At 39.5% G+C, this 19912-nt stretch overlaps 4 protein-coding genes across 4 annotated transcripts; 1 reads left to right on the top strand and 3 right to left on the bottom strand.

The window, feature by feature from the left end:
- Positions 1-308: 308 nt before the first annotated feature.
- LOC137579241 (uncharacterized) lies at positions 309-1455 on the bottom strand. The gene is made up of 2 exons (XM_068292946.1): positions 1399-1455; positions 309-873 (listed from the first exon to the last, which is right to left on the bottom strand). Exons 1-2 carry the CDS (start codon positions 1453-1455, stop codon positions 364-366), a joined length of 567 nt encoding a protein of 188 aa, XP_068149047.1. The 3' UTR covers positions 309-363.
- Positions 1456-2823: 1368 nt separating this feature from the next.
- LOC137579442 (uncharacterized) lies at positions 2824-3275 on the bottom strand. The gene is made up of 2 exons (XM_068293228.1): positions 3224-3275; positions 2824-3153 (listed from the first exon to the last, which is right to left on the bottom strand). Exons 1-2 carry the CDS (start codon positions 3224-3226, stop codon positions 2824-2826), a joined length of 333 nt encoding a protein of 110 aa, XP_068149329.1. The 5' UTR covers positions 3227-3275.
- A 1911-nt stretch (positions 3276-5186) lies between these two features.
- On the bottom strand, positions 5187-10215 carry LOC137579239 (uncharacterized). The gene is made up of 2 exons (XM_068292945.1): positions 10210-10215; positions 5187-6116 (listed from the first exon to the last, which is right to left on the bottom strand). The coding sequence occupies exons 1-2, from the start codon at positions 10213-10215 to the stop codon at positions 5187-5189; spliced, it is 936 nt and encodes a 311-aa protein (XP_068149046.1).
- A 3331-nt stretch (positions 10216-13546) lies between these two features.
- LOC137579236 (uncharacterized) lies at positions 13547-15502 on the top strand. Its single transcript, XM_068292942.1, has 3 exons — positions 13547-13624; positions 13686-14600; positions 14648-15502. The coding sequence occupies exons 1-3, from the start codon at positions 13547-13549 to the stop codon at positions 15500-15502; spliced, it is 1848 nt and encodes a 615-aa protein (XP_068149043.1).
- The last annotated feature ends 4410 nt before the right edge of the window (positions 15503-19912 follow it).

The raw sequence follows: 19912 nt of genomic DNA, 5'->3' as shown, positions 1-19912 counted from the left end.
CTCGTTTTCTTATGCGTGTGTGTTTTTCTTCACACTTTTCTTCAACAATTATCGGCATGTGTGTTTAGTCTCTCTGTTTTTCCATTTGAGCCAAATTGCTAATGAATATGCATTCGATGAGATAAAAACAGACAATTGGCGGTGATTGACTTGAATTTGGATCAACTATTGGTTAACAGACAAAAAAAAAAGATTTATTTTACATGAATTAACTACAAGACATACATACATATATGCATATGTATATATGTATATATGATTATATTACATAAACCTATCAACGAGATAAAAGCCAACAAAAGTCCGGGTCAACAGTCACAGATGGGAGATGGAGAAGAAAACAATCTTCTTCCTCTCTTTTCTTTAGAATACAAATGCCTTCGCTGGCGCTTCATAATGATATCCATGATCGACTTCCTCTTTGGGTTCCTCGACCACAATGGGTTCCACAGGAGGCAGATATGTAGGTACTGGGGGCAAATAGGTGGGAGCTGGTGTTGGAGCAGGTGTAGTTGTTGTCGTTGTTGTTGTTGTTGTTGTCGGTGGTGGGGGAGGCAGATATGTTGGCACTGGCTTGGGGGCTGGGGTAGTGGTGGTTGTTGTTGTCGTTGTAGTTGTTGTTGTCGGCAAAGGGGGCAGATAAGTGGGCACTGGTTTCGGCGGTGGTGGTGGCGGTGGCAGGTATGTTGGAGCTGGTGTAGGAGCCTCTGTGGTAGTGGTGCTGGCTATTACGAACGGCACAACTGGCTTCGGGTAATCATAGCCATATCCATGCTCTGCATGCTCATCGCCGAGGAGCTCCTCCGCTAGTAAATGCGACACATCAGCCTTGGCCACAGCCACTAGGCAAGCAACAGTCAGTAAAAAGAATCTCTGAAATCGATTTCATAAGAATTAACTAATGTTGTAAACACAGTTTCAATGAAAACTCACCATGGTGTCTGTTTTTTTTTTTATGTGTGAAGTGCTCTTATTTTTGATATGTTACACCTTGAGCTCTTGATTCGTAAATGATTGCTGAACTCGATGGGCACCTGTTTATTTATAGTCAAAATTCTAAAACAGTTCGTCCGAACTGGACGAATGTCCATGGCTCATAAGGCCAATAATTATTATTATTTAAATCGATACGAAGCGATCAGCACACAAACACAGTTCAGTTCAGTTCAGTTCAAAGTTAAGTTCGGTTCGCTAGTTATGGCATTCTTTTCTTTGTGTATTGATATGACTATTGATTTGTTTGTCTGCATTATTAGAGCCCCGAACCGTAAAGCAGCAGCGCATTGTTTGTTTCTATACCCTAACTAGTGGAAAGGGTTAGTCGTTTTTGCTAATGTGTACAAGCAGATAGCAAATCATAATTCTTGAAAATTATCAAGGGAATTAGTTTGATTGAACTTCATCCTCATCTTCATCTTCATCCTTAACAGCATTTTCGGACACATTTGAGATCATTCAGTTAGACCAAGGGTATTAACACTGTAGACCTTTTTGTATCTCAACACCCAGATTACTGTTAAGGTTTTACACACATCTACCACAGCGGCTTTTCATCAACGGCATCACTTGGCACGCAGCGCTCAATGCTTCAGTTAAGTTTCAGTTTTAGTTTCTTGCGGTTATTGTGTCAAATGCTTCCGATGTTGACCGAGGGCCCTGTAGCAAATCTGGGTACATATTTAGGTGTATCTCAAAATCATATTCATATTTCAGTTCCGCAGCAACAGAAGTGCTGTAAGCGCGCACCACGTTGCTGTCATAAATCATTTTGACTTCATTTATAATAATTACGAAGAGCGCGATAACTCAAGAAGTCTGCTGTCTCGTTGCTGCTCGGTGAGTGGTCAGTTTTGGTCAGTTTCATGGCCCCCGTAATAATCGACTAACAATAAAGTTGTCGCTGTCGTTTTCTTCTTCTTCTTCTTATGTTTTTTGCTTGTGTTTGTGGGGGCATCTTTAAGCTTCTCTTCAGCAAGAATGACATTAAGCTTGCGGAAGCAATATGTGGATACTTATGCTCGACTTACGCCAACGCTGCAACTCTAGGGTGAGAACTGAAATTGGATCGCTTCAACTTTAGGCCAAGATAAATTACTCCGGGCTTAAACATACAACTAATTGGTTGGATTAGCAGTCGCAGCAGACTGACTACTACTCAGCCCAAGATCAACTATCACTTTTTTTGTCTTGTCTAGTTTGTTTGTTTGCGTCTTTTTTCTCTCTGATTCTTTTTTGGTGCCTAATTTATGCGGGTTGTTGAACTGCCCCTTGATCGATTGTCAAATCAATTAGAAATTGATGGGAGCTGCTCGCATTTCGCCACTTTTCGCTTAATTTATGTACGAATTATGAAAACGACGGGCAACGGCAAATTAAAAGGCCCAAAATCAAAATAACATATCCATCTTCATATCTAAACCAGTTGGCTGGCTAATGAAATCGAAATTGAAAGATCTCCAAACACCTCTACACAGTAAAAATTCAAAACCGAGTTCATCCATAGCCAAAAAACGCAGACACAGATGAGGTTATTTACATATACTGTTTGGTAAGGACATTTAAAATGTTGTTCTAGAAATTGTTTGTTGAGCATATTCAATTCGGGTTTCTTTAATAATAATCATTCTTTTCTTTCTCTCAGTGTCTAAGGTTATTCTAGTCGTTTGCGCTTAGCTCAAGGGCTATTTGGTGAAAGGCAATATTTGAGCTATTTCAATGTTGTTTTTATTAGACTTACAAAACTTTGGTAATACAAATACACAAAAACAAAAAAAAAAAAAAAGATTACAGAAGCAAGGAAGAGACTTAAAGACGACATTGATCTTAGCTTTTAAAACGTTTGCTGGGCACTTGGTATTTATAGCCGTGGATGCTGTGGCTCGATTTAGGTTTGGATTCGGACGCACTTTCTGCAAATATCTCGTCGGGCTCTGCATTGCCAAGCTCTGCATCTGATGGAGCCACTGGTATAGCATCTTGGGGAAATTCTTCTCCAGTGGGAAACTCGTTATTTACCTCCAGTTCCAGTTCACTGACCTTGGGGACATCATAGACGAATCCATTGCCCGAACGTACCAGTTGAGAGACATCCGACTGGGTGCCAGGCAGGCATACGATTGCCACTAGGGCAATGGAAATTATATTAAGCAATTGCTTAAAAAGTACATTTGCCCCAAGTTACAAAACAGTAAGTATAAATAGCCATGAATTTTATATAATTTACCATTTTTCTGTTAGAATCAGTTGAGGCTTAGTGGTTTCTTGCTTGAGTAACGCGAACGAATGCAAGCGCCGGCATTAAGATTCAGACTATTTATACTTCTATATGTGTGGATCTGCTTGGGCTCCAGTATTTTTGACTCACTTTATTAATTGCGGCGAGACGATGACTCTGCCATTAACAGAAACAACAGCCCTAGAAAAATAAACAGCTACAGCAGCTACAAACGTTGGAAGCGGAGTTTGTAGATGGATGATTGGAGTTCGAAGATCTCAGATTCATATGGAGATGGAGATGTTAGAGCACTCTAAAACACCATCACCATAACCATAGACTTATGGCTGCCTCATTGCCAAGGCCAAGACTCGTTTTGTGGGGTCAAGTGTCAGTTTCTGTTCAGTTTAGTTTCAGTCAGTGGAGTTGTTTACAGCTTTGGCTTTGGTCTTTCATTCGATATGCTTCAGTATTAATGACTCCATATAAAAATGCGTTAGTTGACTGGCAGTCAGTCAAGCGCATTGTAAACTCACAATGCATTTTCAATCGGATCTTCAATCAAATATGCAAGTCCATACATTTCCGTTTCATTATCGTTTGCCATCACATGACAATTTAAGAAGAGCAATTGCAGTTACATAGAAATAAACATAAACAAGAAATTACATTCTTTCGCAGCACTTTCATTCATTTTCGCTGCTTTTAAAAGAGCTCAGCAGCTCAGTTTGCTTATCAATTTATAGCCAGCTGAAAGGTTTAAATATTTGTCGGTCTTAACTCTTATATAGCTTTTTGTATGTATACATGTATGTTCGTTTCGGTTAACTGTTGTCTCTATATGTTATTTATTCACAAATTAAAGAAACTTGACCCACTTGGCTACGCAAATGTTTGTTGTTATACTTGTGTGAAACTTACCTTAATTTTTTGATTCATAGAACTATGATTTCAGTATTATCATGTTAAAGAGATGTTTGAACATTCGAACTAATTTGCTTATGAAGCACATAAATATGTATTTAATTCACCAATTGACTCGGTTGACTGCTTATAGGCTTTCTTTGGCTAATACAAATATATTGCCAAGAAATAGGCAAGGAAATTTGTTGTGTTTCGTTTAGCCAAATGTAGTTTATAATAACATACTTTTAAACTGACAAAAATTGGAATATTTAATAAATTTAAAGATAGTTAACCCAATTTAAAGTTGTGCAAGAAAAAATACAAAACAGAAATCAATTAATTTATTGCATACTTATGGGCTTCAAGTGGTTGAAGTAAAAATGTCCTTTTTAGACATAGATATTTCCTCTAGAAGAACATCACACAGAATGCGTTTTGTAGAAATATAGAATCACGTATCCTTACAGTCAAGGATCTAATCTTTCTTTAAATTAATATTTCTAATTATTTGTTTAATTGCCGCAATCGTTCGAGATCAACAATTTGATTGCTCTTGATTGCCAACCGTAATGGTATACATTTAAATATTAAACCTTGCAATTAACCTCCACTTAGCGAGACCAAAGACCATCCTTGCTACCAAAAATGTTTTATGGTTAAAAGACTGTACAAAAAATATTAAACTTGGTGACTTATTGTATTAGTTTGATTCAAAACAAATGAAATGCTTTGATGGAAATCAGATGACTTATAACATTTTTCCTTCTTGTCCTTAAGAAATGTTATATAATTGCCCTTAAAAAAAGGAGTGTCTTGAATGTATAACGGCTATAAACATTATATAGAAACTGATATAGATATTTGTTAGCGTTTTAAGAGCTTTAATAAAAAAACCATAGAAATTATAATTCGATAACTTGATTTTATTTTACATGTGTAGTGACTTAAACTTCCCTTTGGAGGTTTCACATCACGGAATAAACTTTAATTTGCTCGTCAAAAAAAAAAAAAGAAAACTAATACTAGCAAAACATCATTTGACTTTATTTACAAGAAGCGTCATAGCTTAATATTCAAAAGATGGCTGGGGGTCGTTGGGGTAGCTATAACCTTGATGGGCAACCACAACTTTGTTGGAAGGCTCCGGATGGTAGACCACTGGTGGGGGTGGTGGAGGTGGAGTGTAGATAACCTTCTTGGTTGGTGGTGGTGGTGGTGGTGGGGGTGGAGTGTAGACTACTTTCTTGGGGGGCAGATATTCTGGAACTGGTTTTGGTGGGGGTGGTGGAGGTGGAGTGTAGATAACCTTCTTGGTTGGTGGTGGTGGTGGTGGTGGGGGTGGAGTGTAGACTACTTTCTTAGGGGGCAGATATTCTGGAACTGGTTTTGGTGGGGGTGGTGGTGGTGGAGTGTAGATAACCTTCTTGGTTGGTGGTGGTGGTGGTGGTGGGGGTGGAGTGTAGACTACTTTCTTAGGGGGCAGATACTCTGGAACTGGTTTTGGTGGGGGTGGTGGAGGTGGAGTGTAGATAACCTTCTTGGTTGGTGGTGGTGGTGGTGGTGGGGGAGGGACATGCTTGGTTGGAGGAGGCAAATATTCGATATTAGGCTTGGTTGGTGGGGGTGGTGGTGGAGGGGGTGTTTTTACCACAGTTTCGAATTTGACAGTAGGTTCGGCGTAATGATAACCATCATCCTTCAGAATACCAGCTGGTGGTGGTGGTGGTGGTGGAGGAGTGTAGACCTTCTTAACCACTGGTGGTGGTGGTGGTGGGGGAGGAGTGTAGATCTTCTTGACAACTGGCGGTGGTGGTGGGGGTGGAGTATAGACCACTTTGGGCACACTGTGCTGTGGCACATATGGCACATCGATCACCACAGGATGAGATGGGGGACCATAGTGATAGCCATCCTCCTGAAGGTTGTTGCTATGCGAAAAGAGATGCGAGACATCGGCACTGGCCACTGCCACAAGGGCGAGAACGATGAAGAATTTCTGCAAGAATGCCAAATTATACGAGGAGTTTTTAATTTAACATAGTCCACATTGATGCCATCGCTTAGATAGCTTGATTTTGCATAATTCACGGTCACGGTGTCTGCTTATCCTCGTTTGTTCACACGCCTCTTACCATTTTTGCTCAGCTTCAAATCCACACAACGAATGTAGAATTGCGACTGTGCCGAAGCTCTAAACCACGAAATTATTTATAGATCAGCTCGGCGCACCTCAGGATGATCATGATGATAATGGTCAGCATCATCTTCGGCAGAAGCTTCTCGACAGCGACCCGAAAATAACGATAATAACAACAACTAAAAAACGTCAAAACGAACCTGCTTGACTGTTTGGTTTTAAAACGTTAACCAGTCAGAACGACACCCATAAAATTACTTAACTTTTTCGCTCTCTGTCTTACCCTATCTCTCTTATCCCCTCTTTCTCGCCATCTATCTCTCGCTGTCTTTTTCCCACTTGCGCTCTGCGCTAAAGATTCCAGGCGTTATACATTTGAACACAATGAAATACGATGACATGAAACAGACGACAAATTTAGAAACTAAACGCAAAAAGCCGTAAATGAGTTTGGGCCAAGTTGAACGGCAGAACGGGGGGAATGAACGGAAAGAGGCTTGGTATATCTACGTTAATACAATAATATAAAAATCATAACTAAAAGCAAAATGAAATGAAAAAACCAAAAAGCCAAAATACGTAGACGTAGAAACTTAACGGGCCAACTGTGAGACATGTCGTGGAGGAGAAGAAGGTGCTGGAGAGGAACCAGGAGCGGGCGGAGGAGGACGAGTTAAATAATAATAAAAAGTTTTAATTTAAATTCAAGAAAAACCGGTGAAATATGGATGGTTCGGTTCGGTTTGGTTTGGTTTTTTGGGGAAACGGGATTATGTCCCGCATGCGTAATCAATTTTTGAAATTCTGTTTGTCTATTTAGTTGGCCCATCATTTGGTGAGCACAAACAAAGACAATTTTCTTTACACAAACAAATTCTGATTCTTAACATAATTCGTATCCATGTAGAGACAATGTTCCCTCATATTGTCGATGCTTTTAGTTCTTTGCATGACAAACACTTAAAAAAAAAAAAAAACTTTTTAATTTGATCACTTTTATAAGAACAGAACATAAAGAAAAACCTAAAACGGCATAAATTAGTAGTGGTCTTAAATAAGTTCTATTCACTCGTTATAGGAACTGCTTAAGAATGTCTGATTTATAGATACCACACAATATTTGCATAATTTTATGTAGACACAGCAGACTGTCCCCTTGCGAATTGAGAAGTGGCAATTCCTCACCTAAATGAAAGCATTCAAGGTTGGTAATTTTGCTGAACATCTGCACATTTTGGAAGCCCTTAAAACCAGTTTGGAATGCATTACCATAACTGACCTTTGGCACAATTTGAGAGTCTGGATTGAGGATGCAATGTTGTTTCAGATTTAGGCAGCCCTCCCAAGGTCATCAACTTGGTCGATTTCCTGTTTACACTTGGCGCTTTCCCGTTTTCATTCGTTGATTCCCCAGTCTCGAATCTGGTAAATGTTTAACTTTTACTTCTAAAGTGAATTGATCTTTCTGTTTGTTTTGGTTCACGGATTGCAAAACTTGCACTCTTAATTAATAAATTTGCATTCCTTATTTCTGTTAAAGGTCTTTCTGTTTAGATTATAGCATAAGTTGATTTCATTGCATATCAAGGAAACTGTTTTAGCAAAGTGTTTGTCCCAAGCATATATATATCCTGGCAAGGCGAAGACAGTTGCTAAGCCAATGAAGGTCCCAAAAGTCCCGGTGATTGTATGTCAGGAATATTTTCAGTATATATTCGGCTATTCGAATAAAAAGAAAACATTCCTTACCCTCCTGGGCATTGAACTATACATATTCAATCTGCTTACATCTATATTTAATTCTGTTTATGTAGGGGATTTTTTCTATTTTATACGCTGTTTTGTTTGTGGTTTTATAACTATATGGAAGATGAAATAAAAGAAGCAACAACAAGGAGAGCTGTATTCTGGTTTCTTAGAATTTATGATTTTATAATTCTTATGTTTAGCATGTTGGTGTTTGTCAGAGTCGATTGCCACTGATGCGAGTAGTACTATTTATTTGCTTAACGAACTAATAAAAGTTGCTCATAGGAAACTCCATCTCGGCTGTGGCCCTGAGTGGCTTTACTCATTCCTTAAGTTGTCTCAATTCCCATTAATTCGATGACAGATGGGGATCATTGAGCTATTAGTTCGATCTTCGACTTGATTCACAACAATCGCCAGCCATAGTTATGTCTAACTGTAAGTTTCCGGCATTTAAATGAAGCCCAAAACTGCTATAGAATTAGTTCTGATTACTTCATCTCACACGGCAAGCGAAACATTTGAACACGCGCGAAATTTCGTTGCTTGAGATTAATTAAATGAAGTTTGGTTTGGCTTGGCTTGGTTTATGGCAAATGACATAAAACTGTTTGAAACGAGTTTTGGGCACACCAGCATATAATCGTAAACTGTATATTGGTGATTTATAGGGCGTGTCATTATATAACTATAAATACTCAAGCGCAGGACCCTGAATATATATGCACCCACTTATATGTTTGTACATACATATGTATGTGTATATATGCTGAGTGGAACTATATCCCGACCATTTCGCATTTAAGAACCTTTTTTTCTTTCTTTAACCGGTTCTATTAGTTAATTTTTTCTTTGGGAATGTATTGAGAATTTAGTGTTAATAAATTTCGTATTAGGCATAATTAAGAACAAGTTTTGTTCTTAAATATTGTATTCTTAATCAAAAAATGTTGAAGAATATGCAGTCTAAAATTGAACAAAAACTCTCCTATTATATATATAAACTAATGCCAAACGATTAATCTTGATCTTTTGCGGCGAAGTTTTGCATTATTGATGTCCTTAATTAGCCACCGGTAAGCAGCGTTCAAATAAACGCAAAAGCCAACTAAGGACAAATAAAAATGACGAAAGAAAATAAACAAAGACAAAGAAATAATAATGAAATGAAAAAAACTAGAGTTCATTAAAATATCACTAAAATCTGCATAAAGCGCTTATGAATTCAAATTCAAATTGATTCTAAAACGGCAACTTTGGCAATAACATTTTTGGTTTGCGTCTCGACTAATAACAGGTGACTGTTATATTGACTGTGAAGTGTCGAGACACGGCCGTAGTAAGAGGGTGCTAAATTCAGCTCAACCATTCGGTTGGTTTAGTTAAATACACACCTGAACCAACATGAAATGGAAAGCCCTTTGCATAAACTGACATATTTTTGGTGCTGAACGATATGAAATGATCCATACCCTGCAACATGCAAGGGTATGCACACTTCGGCGGGGACTAAGTTAACCCCGGTCCTCCGGTTTTTTGTTTTTATTTTGGCTAGTTTGTATGCTACCTCTTTGTTTATTTCTGAGAGTAAAGAAATGCATTCTGCTATACAGAAATTCAGGTTTGTTTTATTTTTATTTTGACTATTAAACAGATTCTATAAGTGAAAGTAACAAAACAAAATCCATAAATTTTTGACTTAAATGGCTTTTGATGGACTTGTTCAACTGCTTCCAATAAGTCCCCACAATTGTTTAATACAATATGATGCAATGAGCCAATAGACTGTCCATATTTGAAAGCAAACGAGTAGAAGTCTTGGGGATTTTTGTTGTTTTTTTGTTTGTGTATCTTTTATTGTATCCAGATTTTTTGACTGGAGAATCAAATGGCAAATGTAGTATAAATACCAAATAAGCGAGTAACTTAGTTGTACATCAATTATCGGGCTTGCAAAGACAACAAGATGGTAGGTTAAATCGGTGACAATTACTGACTTTGATTGTTAATACTTTAGTGTTTGCTTTTGGTTTCCAGCAATTAATTTCGGTGCTTTTAGCGGTTGTTCTCGTGGGCTTGGCTAGTGCCACAGGCATTGCTAGAACATATCTCCCGCCAGTGAGACAAGTAGAGAGGCAGACTCCGAACATCTATCGCGCACAAGTGCAGGGTCCTGTGGTTCGACCACCATCCGTTTACCTACCTCCATCGCCTTCAATAGTATCTGTCTCCCGTCCTGCATCCCAAGCGCATCGAGTTGTATCGATTTCCCGTCCAGTGGCTATACAACGCCCAGTGGCAGTGGCTCAGCCTGTGGTGCGACCGGAACGCGTTTACTTGCCACCAGCACCAGTCAGACTCATATCCCAGCCTCGCCTAGCTGTCAAAGCCATATCCGTTCCTCGTGTGGCTGCACCACAAAGAACTTATCTGCCACCACAAAGAACTTACCTGCCACCCCGAGCTGCTGCATCATCACTGAGTGAACAATATGAGCAAACAAATGAGTTGTAAGACCTAAAAAAAAACAAAAATCGGGGAAGAAATGGAAAAATTCCTTTATTGTCAAACAGGTTTGTGGGCTTACCTCAAACTATATTCTAATGCTAATTCCCGATGGAATTAGAAATAAGAATGCAGAACCAAAATATTTTTAACCTGATGAAATTTGCAAGTCTAACGCAAATCGATTAATTTGCATTTTGCTATGAGATAATAAAGAAAGCATTAAGAAAAATCGAAAAAAACCCACAACTATATTTGTTTGTACAGATAGATATAGAATTCATGCTTAATATATCATATTATTTAAAAGTCAGAGCAGAACTCGCATTCGAAGAGTCATTGGGAGACATTAACCTTTTTGGCCTAAACTGCTTTGAACCTGGCTGACTGTGTTTATGGCTGTTCTTGAAACGTCTTTAGCGCCAAACTGAGAAATCTATAATTAATCAATCAATCAAAGCGAACATTAAGTCATTAAGCTTAGTTTGGCTGAGCTGATCGCGTTGTCTAGTTTATGGTGTGTTAACTGGTCTATGCTGGAGATTAAGTTCCAAATAAATATCCCGTAAAACGATTGGGCTACTGTTTGATTATTAAATAATATTATGATAATAACTAAAGCAAACTGCAAGAACTAAGTCATATAAGAGCGTGAACCCAGTTTATTTGAAAATCAGGTTTACCTTACTTTTGGCCAAATACAAAACCATTTATTTATGTATTTATATGTATACCCAGTATGTATGTTGATATAAATTGTTTTTGAAGAAAAAAAAACAAAAACAAATAGTTAATACTGACTTATGAATATTCAATTCCGCTTACTGTTCCTTTTTTTTGTTTGTTTATTTTTTTTTGCCCGATTGACAACAATAAATGAGCATTTTTATAATCTGAACGCCACCAGCAATAGCAAAATCCACGCTGATAGCAGCAACATCTGCGCTTTGGCCGAGGCATTTGCCTAATTAAACAAATTTTTATTCGCCAAGAGAAAAACAAGCAAAAAGTCTGCCGTTTAGGTGATTTATGGTATGCAGCACTTCCGTTTAGCTCTACAGATTCGGCAGATTGTATAAAAGTAAAGGAGCTGCGGTTCAAAGTTATTATTCGAGTATTTGGCTTATCAGCAAACAGACTTGAGCAAAAATGGTAAAGAGCTGTGCTATGGCTAAAAGCAGCTGTTGCGAAGTTGGATTACAATCTAATTTTTTGTTTTCATTTTTTTTCTTGTGATTTTTTTTTCTTGTTCAAATCGTTATTGCAGAAATTCATTGTGTTGGCATTGGCTTTGGTAGGGTGTGTGGCCGCTGAATCGGGCTACAATTATGGTGCCCCCGCTGTGGCAGCTTCGGCTCCAGCTCCGGTGAGGACTTATGTGCCACCAGCTCCAGTCCAACATCACTCTGCTCCAGCCCCAGTGCAGCACCATCATGTGGCCGCTTCTGCTCCCGTTCAGTCCTTTGCTGCTCCCGTTCAATCGTATGCTGCTCCTGCTCCCGCACCTGTTGTGGCAGCTTCGGCTCCAGCTCCAGTGAGGACTTATGTGCCACCAGCACCAGTCCATCATCACTCTGCTCCAGCCCCAGTGCAGCACCATCATGTGGCCGCTTCTGCTCCCGTTCAGTCCTTTGCTGCTCCCGTTCAATCGTATGCTGCTCCTGCTCCCGCACCCGTTGTGGCAGCTTCGGCTCCAGCTCCAGTGAGAACTTATGTGCCACCTGCACCAGTTGCCCCACAAGTCCATCATCACCACGCTCCAGCCCCAGTTCAGCATCACCATGTGGCCGCTTCTGCTCCCGTTCAATCGTTTGCTGCTCCCGCTCCTGCTCCTGTTCAATCCTTTGCTGCTCCGGCTCCCGTCCATCATCATGCTGCTGCATCTGCTCCCGCTCACTCATTTGTGGCTCCGGCTCCAGCTCCTGCCCCAGTTTTCCACGCCGCTGAGTCTGCTCCAGCCCCATCATACCAAGCTGACTTTGGCTCTGAGGCTGCCGCTTCAGTTTCTGGCTACGATTACCAGCAACCCGCTGCCACCCAACAGGGCTACAAGTACAAGACCGTGCGTCGCCGCGTGTTGAAGCACCGCGCTTAAACCACATTGCCCCATTCCGATAACGAATAAAATGTATTGAAATTCAGAACTATTACTTAAATTGTGTCTTTCGTTCTTAACACTAAAACAAATAAAGTAAGTCGTCCCGCCGACTTCGCAATACCATGCACCAAGTGAAATGACTGCGTCAAGTTTATAAGACCAAATTTTATTGCATTCGTTTAAAACTAGCTGAAGACAATCGGATTCTATCGCCAAATCGAAATCTATAGCGAAAAGAGGCTTGGAAAATAATTTATTGTTATACTCACTGGACAAATTTTAGATAAACTCCATTTATATATGTATGTACATATCTCATTTCAATATCTCATGTTGTATTCTTTTTTTTCAAAACTTAATATGAGTACATCGAAAATTGCATTGCTGTCTATTGGTGAACGGCGTTGAAAGTTATGGAAATCAGCGATAACATTAGAAATCAGGGAAAATAAACTTAATTGAGGCTTGTATGATATTGACTTTGGTTTTTTTTTAATGAGAACTAGTCGTATTGATTGCTTATTTGGTTCGATTCGTTTGGGTTGAGAGGCAAGGCATACTTTTAGGGGAGTGCCTACACCGTAAAACGCGTTTTAGCTTAGATTCAAGGGTAGTTCATCTTAAAAAGCATGTGTTCTAAGAGTCCGTTGACTCTTAGTGAAACATTGAACAAATTGTATAGGTTTAAAAATATACTTTTACGTGTGCCGTGCTTTTTGCCAATAAATTTAAGCGCTGTGATTATGGTGAAATTTACGGCCAGTGATTGCGGCATCTTATTGTTAGAACATTGATTTGGATTGAAAATTTGAATTTTAATTGCAAGCATTCAATACAACAAATGGGTCACATAAAGCGTTAAATAAATTTCTCACGCCCGATAACAGGTTTCGGCTCTGCTCTTCGGGGTTTGAGATGGGACGGTGATGCATCTTCGATGCACATTCAAGTGATGATTTTGCAGTATAAAAGTACAAAATCTGAAAACGTTAGCATTACTGGTCTGAAGGCAATGGTAGGAGATGGTTTATCTAAGTAAAACAAAATGCTAACCTATATTTATCCTACTTTGCCAGGATTTTATTAAGATTTTGTTATTGTCCCTATTGATCGGGGCCTGCTTGGCCGAAAAACATCACAAGCATCAGCGGAAACAGCATAATGATGATGATGAAGAGCATCATTATCTGCCACCAGAGCAGACGGATAGCGAAGAAGATCAGCCCTATTACAAGAAAGAGAAACACACCAGCGAACGCGTGGTATATCATAAGGAGGAGGAGCACGAGGAACCTAAACACTATTACCACGAGGAGCCCAAAAAGCAACGAGTGGATCACTATCACCACTATGACAAGAAGCCAGAGGTAAAGACGGAGCACATACACTACAAGGAGAGTAAGCCCCACATCCGCACGGACTACAACAATGCTAATGCAGATCTTTTTACACCTGCAGCCACTCAAGTGGTCTATCGTCGTCGACGTCCTAGCCGCATACTGTATGCCAGCGCTCCCAATTCTGTTTTTCATACCCATACCCAAATCAATGTTCAGTCGCAGGACTCGGAGTTGAATTCCCTTACACGACCAGATCCTCCAATTGGCCAGCAATTGGCAACTGGAGCGGCAGCTCCATTCCCTAATTGCCAAGTGGCCGGTAATCCTCCTCCAGGCTGCGGTCCCAATGATCCTGCTGGTGCCCAGTTACCAGCAAGTGCCTTGGCCCCCACAGCTGGCAACTTTCCAAACCAGGGAGCTCCCACTCCTGCTGGTGGTCAACTGGCTGTACTTGGCAATGGTCAGAGACCCCAGAGACCCTCACGACCGGGTGGGTATGGCGGTAGGAACAACTTTCTCGTTGATCCCTTCCTAGGGGGCAAAATCAAGCAGCTGGTGGTGCTCAGCTTGCCGCAGGTCAAGCGATTCCCAATCAAAATCAATTCGATCCTTCTCTGGGTGCGCAACTATCCGCCGCTGGTCAAGCAGCCGGTAATAATGGCTATCAGAATCAATTTGCTCCCTCCAATGGTGTTCAGAGTCCTATTCAAAATCTAAATCAATATGCTCCGTCTCCTGGGCAAGCGCCAATTGCTCAACGACCAGCAACAGCTCAAGCTCCAGTTGCGGTTTCAGCACCTGTGCAAAATCAGTTTGATCCTTCACTTGCCGGACAACTTCCAGGCTCCGCGCAAGTTCCCTTACAGAACCAATTCGATCCATCATTTGGTGGGCAGACCCCTGGCATTCAACGACCCATACAAAATCAAATCGATCCAGCTCTGGGAGCCCAGCTTTCCACTGGCCAACGACCAAACCAAAATCAGTTCGATCCTTCACTTGTTGGAGCAAATCAGGCTGCAGCAGCTGCACCTTTCGATCCAGCCTTAAGTGCCCAATTGGCCTTAGGACAAGTTCCACGTCTGACCAATGGACGGCAACGCAATCGCTCCAACTATCAAGGATTAAATGTACTCGGTGGCAATGTATTTGGCCAGCCTCACCTGCAAGGACCAACCAATTCCTTGGGTAATCAACAGGATACCAATATAATTGATGGAAGTTTCTATAGCGATCCCAGCGCATTGCTACATAATCATGGATATTATCGCAGTCCAGGGTCGGCCATTCGACGCACGGTAGTAGTGGACGAAGATGATGATCTGGACAATGATGGCTTTGGACTAGCTGGCACATCGCCACAGGCCGCCTATGTCAAGCCGAAGAAGGGGCACCAAAAACCGAAGTCACACAGACGCCACCATGGAATCCAAGCAGCTGCGTCCTCGCTTACGTATAGCTTTGAACCGGCTGTAGCTTCTTCTCAACACAATACTGACTACAGAGCTGATGGCTATCACTATAAGAAGCCCAAGCAGGCATTCGAATTTTAAATATACATATATAAATGTTTATCTAAAATAAATCATACTTAGCAGCACTTGCTATAAGAGCAGACGAAACACAAAATGTTTTCTGTTGCATACTTCTAGGCTGGCGCCATTTTGAAATGGCTTCAATATCCGTTTCCGCTTTGGAAATGTAGTGAAGCTTTTGGCTTTTGATTAAAGCTTTAAGCTAAATAACTTTTTTGCATATTTCGATTCATCTATTTTGGATTTTCTTTTGAGCTAATCATAAATAAGAAACATTTTGACTGGTCGAAGAAACGTTAATATATTACATATACGCCACGTGTTCTTAATGGTATTCGTCAAAAGTGGTTTTAGGTAAAAATTTGTGTGGAGAGCATGACTATTTCTATGTTTACTCTGTATATGTGGATAGATTATAATAATTAGCTGCCCACACGCATTTTGGCTATATGCATAAATTCATTGTTTAAGTAGGAAACTAGTTCAGAGCTAAACAAACTCAAAATAAAAACTAAAAAAGCAAACACTAGTTTGCTGCACAAAAGATATATAGATGGAGACACAGGTCATACAAGTTTTTTCTTTCTTCTTCTTCGCAAAGTAGAAAGGAAGAGCCCCACACACATATGTATATGTATACACACACACGCAGACGCACACACATACAAAACACAGACAAGTCGAATGAATTGTCAACATAAATTTATGCGATAATTTAGATTTGATTCTCATGCAAATGCAATAAACTACAAGTCGAAAACCAAAATAAAACCAAAATCTATTGTTTCATTTGACTCAGACAGAAATTGAGAAGCGGCAAAAAGAAAAGAGATAGAAATACGAGACAAAAACACTAATCATTTCAATGGATCAGCCATCAGATAGAGTGACCTGGCTGGCAAATTCAATCCGCATCGACATCAGCATCTATGTAAGAAGAGTTACGTATGTTTTGTTGAATTTTGGCATACTCAACCGCTCCCACTCGAATCAATATTTGACCGTCAATGACAATATTTGAAAGTAAACTTTTAAATCAATATGAAACTACTCGCCAAAGGCTATTCTTGGACAGGGAATCGTAACCGCCACCGCCGTTACAGCTGCTTCTGTTCATATACATATGCATATTAAAAATGAAACAATACGCAATCATTATTGATCATTAAAACCAATTAATGAAACTTGCATTGATTTCCTTTCGATATCTTTATAGACCATCTTAAACGGCAATTGACCCCGTAAACAGAAAGACAATGAAAAAAAAAACTGAATCAGTAAACAAATAAGAAAAAGAGAAAAAATGCAGCGTCGAATATAGAAAGCTCTTAAGTTTTAAACCATAAATCAGGGCAAGTCGCTCACTTAAGTAAGCCAAAACCTAGCACAGGCAAAAAATAAGGGTACAGGCAGAATTAAATTAATATAATTTATGGCAAGGCAGCGGTATGAGTAAGAACCAACGAGTGTGGAGAGCTTTGCATAAAATTAACAAACAAAGCGTCAGAGATTGACCCGGCCAAAGCAGATCAGACCAGGCCAAATCGGCCACGTTCTGCTCGTGGCTTCAGTGTCTGATTACAGAAAAAAATTTGGCACATTTGTTCAGAATATTCATCTCTAGAGAATTGAAGATGTTGGAGTTGGCAATTGGGTTCAATGATCCGAACGCCCGCTTCTTTTTCTCTAATTGTCCAACGCCCCGCTTAATTGGCACATCATTTCAACTACAAGATCGAAGAAGAAACAAATCAGATAAGCACAATGTTCGAGCTGCCCCAACCCTGGTAGGTACCTAGGAACTTACAGCATGTTCGTGTAATGCCTTGCGTCATATGTTAAACATAGATCAGCACAGAGCAATGGGAATGGGAACCCAGAGGGTCTTTGGGATTGACTTTACATGCAATATAATTAATTTTTCAAGCATTCAGCAATACACAAAGTTCTGAACATCGTCAGTATCTCATCAATCTATTGATGGGCATCAATATAAAAGGAAAGGAACTTGCCAAAAAAAAAAACCATTTGTTCGATTCGGTTGCCACGCGTATCTAAATTATTTATGAAGCCGCGTGTTAAAAGTGTGCTTATGTTCCATCTCTGTCTTTCTTATTCCCTCTGTCTCACTCTCGTTTCCACTCCCTCTATGTATATCTTTTGTGTAAGCAGAAGAAGATGCGGTGGTGGTGGCACTTTCTAGTCACCGCTCACCGAGTAGCAGAGAAAACTGGTTTCCAGAATGATTTATCATACATTTAAATTAAATGAAAAAGAGCATCAAAACGAAAACAAAAAACAAAAGTTTAATTTATCATAAAAAAGACTAAAACGTGTACTTAACACGAGTGAACTGATTTTTACTTTCCCAAAGACGTCTGGATACTCTTTAATCATTCTTTATTCACAAATTTCACTGAACTTTGCGAAAATTCTAAAGTTCTGCCTCAATTTCACTTGTCATGGAACTAGCGTAGAAGATATAATTAAATTTCATTTTATTTTAAGCGTGTCTTTGATTAACCAAAAAGACCAATAAGTATCTGGTATTATATCCCAAAGATGAATTTTATACCCTTTCCGATAAGATAATAAAAGACTAAATTATCTTGCGCATGGGAACGCAAAAAAGGGAACGAAGAACATAAAGGAAAGGCTGCCATGTGAAAGAACTTGCCGCCTGCTAAGCTCTTAAGCTAGGCAAAAAATATGCTAAAAAACCAAATGGATATAATATTAATTAGAATTTGAATAAATTAAGGCGCCGTGATTTGGTTTTTGCTGGCTTAGACAGAGCGACGCGGTCACCAGCTTAAAGATTTCGAACGATCAACCCGAATTTAAGGGGCGCTAACTCTAGTGCAGGCGTCTTTCAGATTGTAGGGTAATAGGAAGAGTCGATATAACCGAATCAGATGGGGCAAGTGCTTTTCTACTTTGTCAATTTTTTTGTTTTAAAGGTTTGGGCTAATTTGGGATCGCGTGGACTTATTAAGTATAGTGATCGTTGTTTTGGTTTGACAATTTTGATTTTATTTTTATTTAGCCAAGTCTATATCTTTTGTTCAGTTTTATTTTGATTTTTTAATACTCAGTATGGGACTTTTTCGTTTCGATTCTAGGGGGACAGTTGAGGAGATTGCTATTGCCATTCACCAATTTGCATATCTTTGCTATTTCAGCATAAACATCAATTCCGAAATGGCACTTTTAAGTGTTCGAACCGGCTGCCGCTGCCCCTGGTGATAATAATAATATTGATGGTGATAATGATGATGATGCTGCTCCTAACGACGATGATGATTATGATGTTGATGAAAATGATGATGATGAGTCCACTGCGTTGGCCTGACAGACGTGATCTATTGACTAGCATCATGCCTGCTGAACATTTATGGGAAACTGGACCAGAACTACAATCAAATCCAATTTACTACAATAGAGCACATCAGAACTTTTGGAGGCCCGTAGATTGAGAATTGAGATAATAATGTAAATTAGCAAAGACATAAATCGAGCTTGTTGAGTTTTGATAGTTTTGCAAATTTGTTTTTTGTTGGTTTTCTTTTTTGGCTTTTTTCTGTTTTAGTGCGCAGGAAATGATTAATAGAATTGAATTGTGTGGCGGCTTTGTTTTATTAAACCTGAAAACTAGAAATCTAAAACGCCAAATTTAATGCATCGAGGAAAAGGCAGAAAATTGAAATAATATTATCTAAATAGACAGCCAATTAGGCAAACAGGTACTATAAACAGAACAAAAGTGACTCCATCGCGTCCATCTATTTGTTGATCCAACTTTCCTTGGCGCGTGAGGCATCTAGTGTACATCTTTCAGCGATTCAATACCAAATAACTTGTACACGAACGTATTCCACTTCGTATGGTTTTGATCGCCTTAATAATCATGATAATTATCATCATCATCAAGTGCCAACATGTCTGCTCCGGCATAATGTACTGAGCATGATTTAACGACCTTCAAATAGGTTTCTATTTATACACACACTTGACTCTGTATTTGCACTTATTTCCAAAGAATTAATCAGCATTAGTCATCCAAACGCTATCTAAACTTATCCTTCGATTTTGCGGAACCAATTAAGTAGTTCTTGGCGCCACTCCACTAACGAATCTTGTTTTGCGGTTGTGTTTATGTTGCATTTAATGCTCAATCTCCCCGTTTTGCCATTTTGCCTGTTTGCAGGGGATCGTAATCATTAATCATGGCAATTGGTGGGGCTGCTGCTATTTCAGCTACTGCAGCAATTATGTGCTTAGTAAATCCTATTGAAGCTTCTATTTTGTATATACATATATGTGTGTATGTAATTTATTTATATTTTAAAAGTTTCAAAGTCCAAGAATGGCTAACAAATTTGGAATTTCGAATTTTGATTCCATGTAAACTCTGAGGAGCATTGGAGT

Source organism: Drosophila tropicalis, unplaced genomic scaffold (assembly GCF_018151085.1).
Source record: "Drosophila tropicalis isolate 14030-0801.00 unplaced genomic scaffold, ASM1815108v1 contig_694, whole genome shotgun sequence".
Lineage (NCBI taxonomy): Eukaryota > Metazoa > Arthropoda > Insecta > Diptera > Drosophilidae > Drosophila > Drosophila tropicalis.
This window is presented reverse-complemented; position numbering and strand designations above follow the sequence as displayed.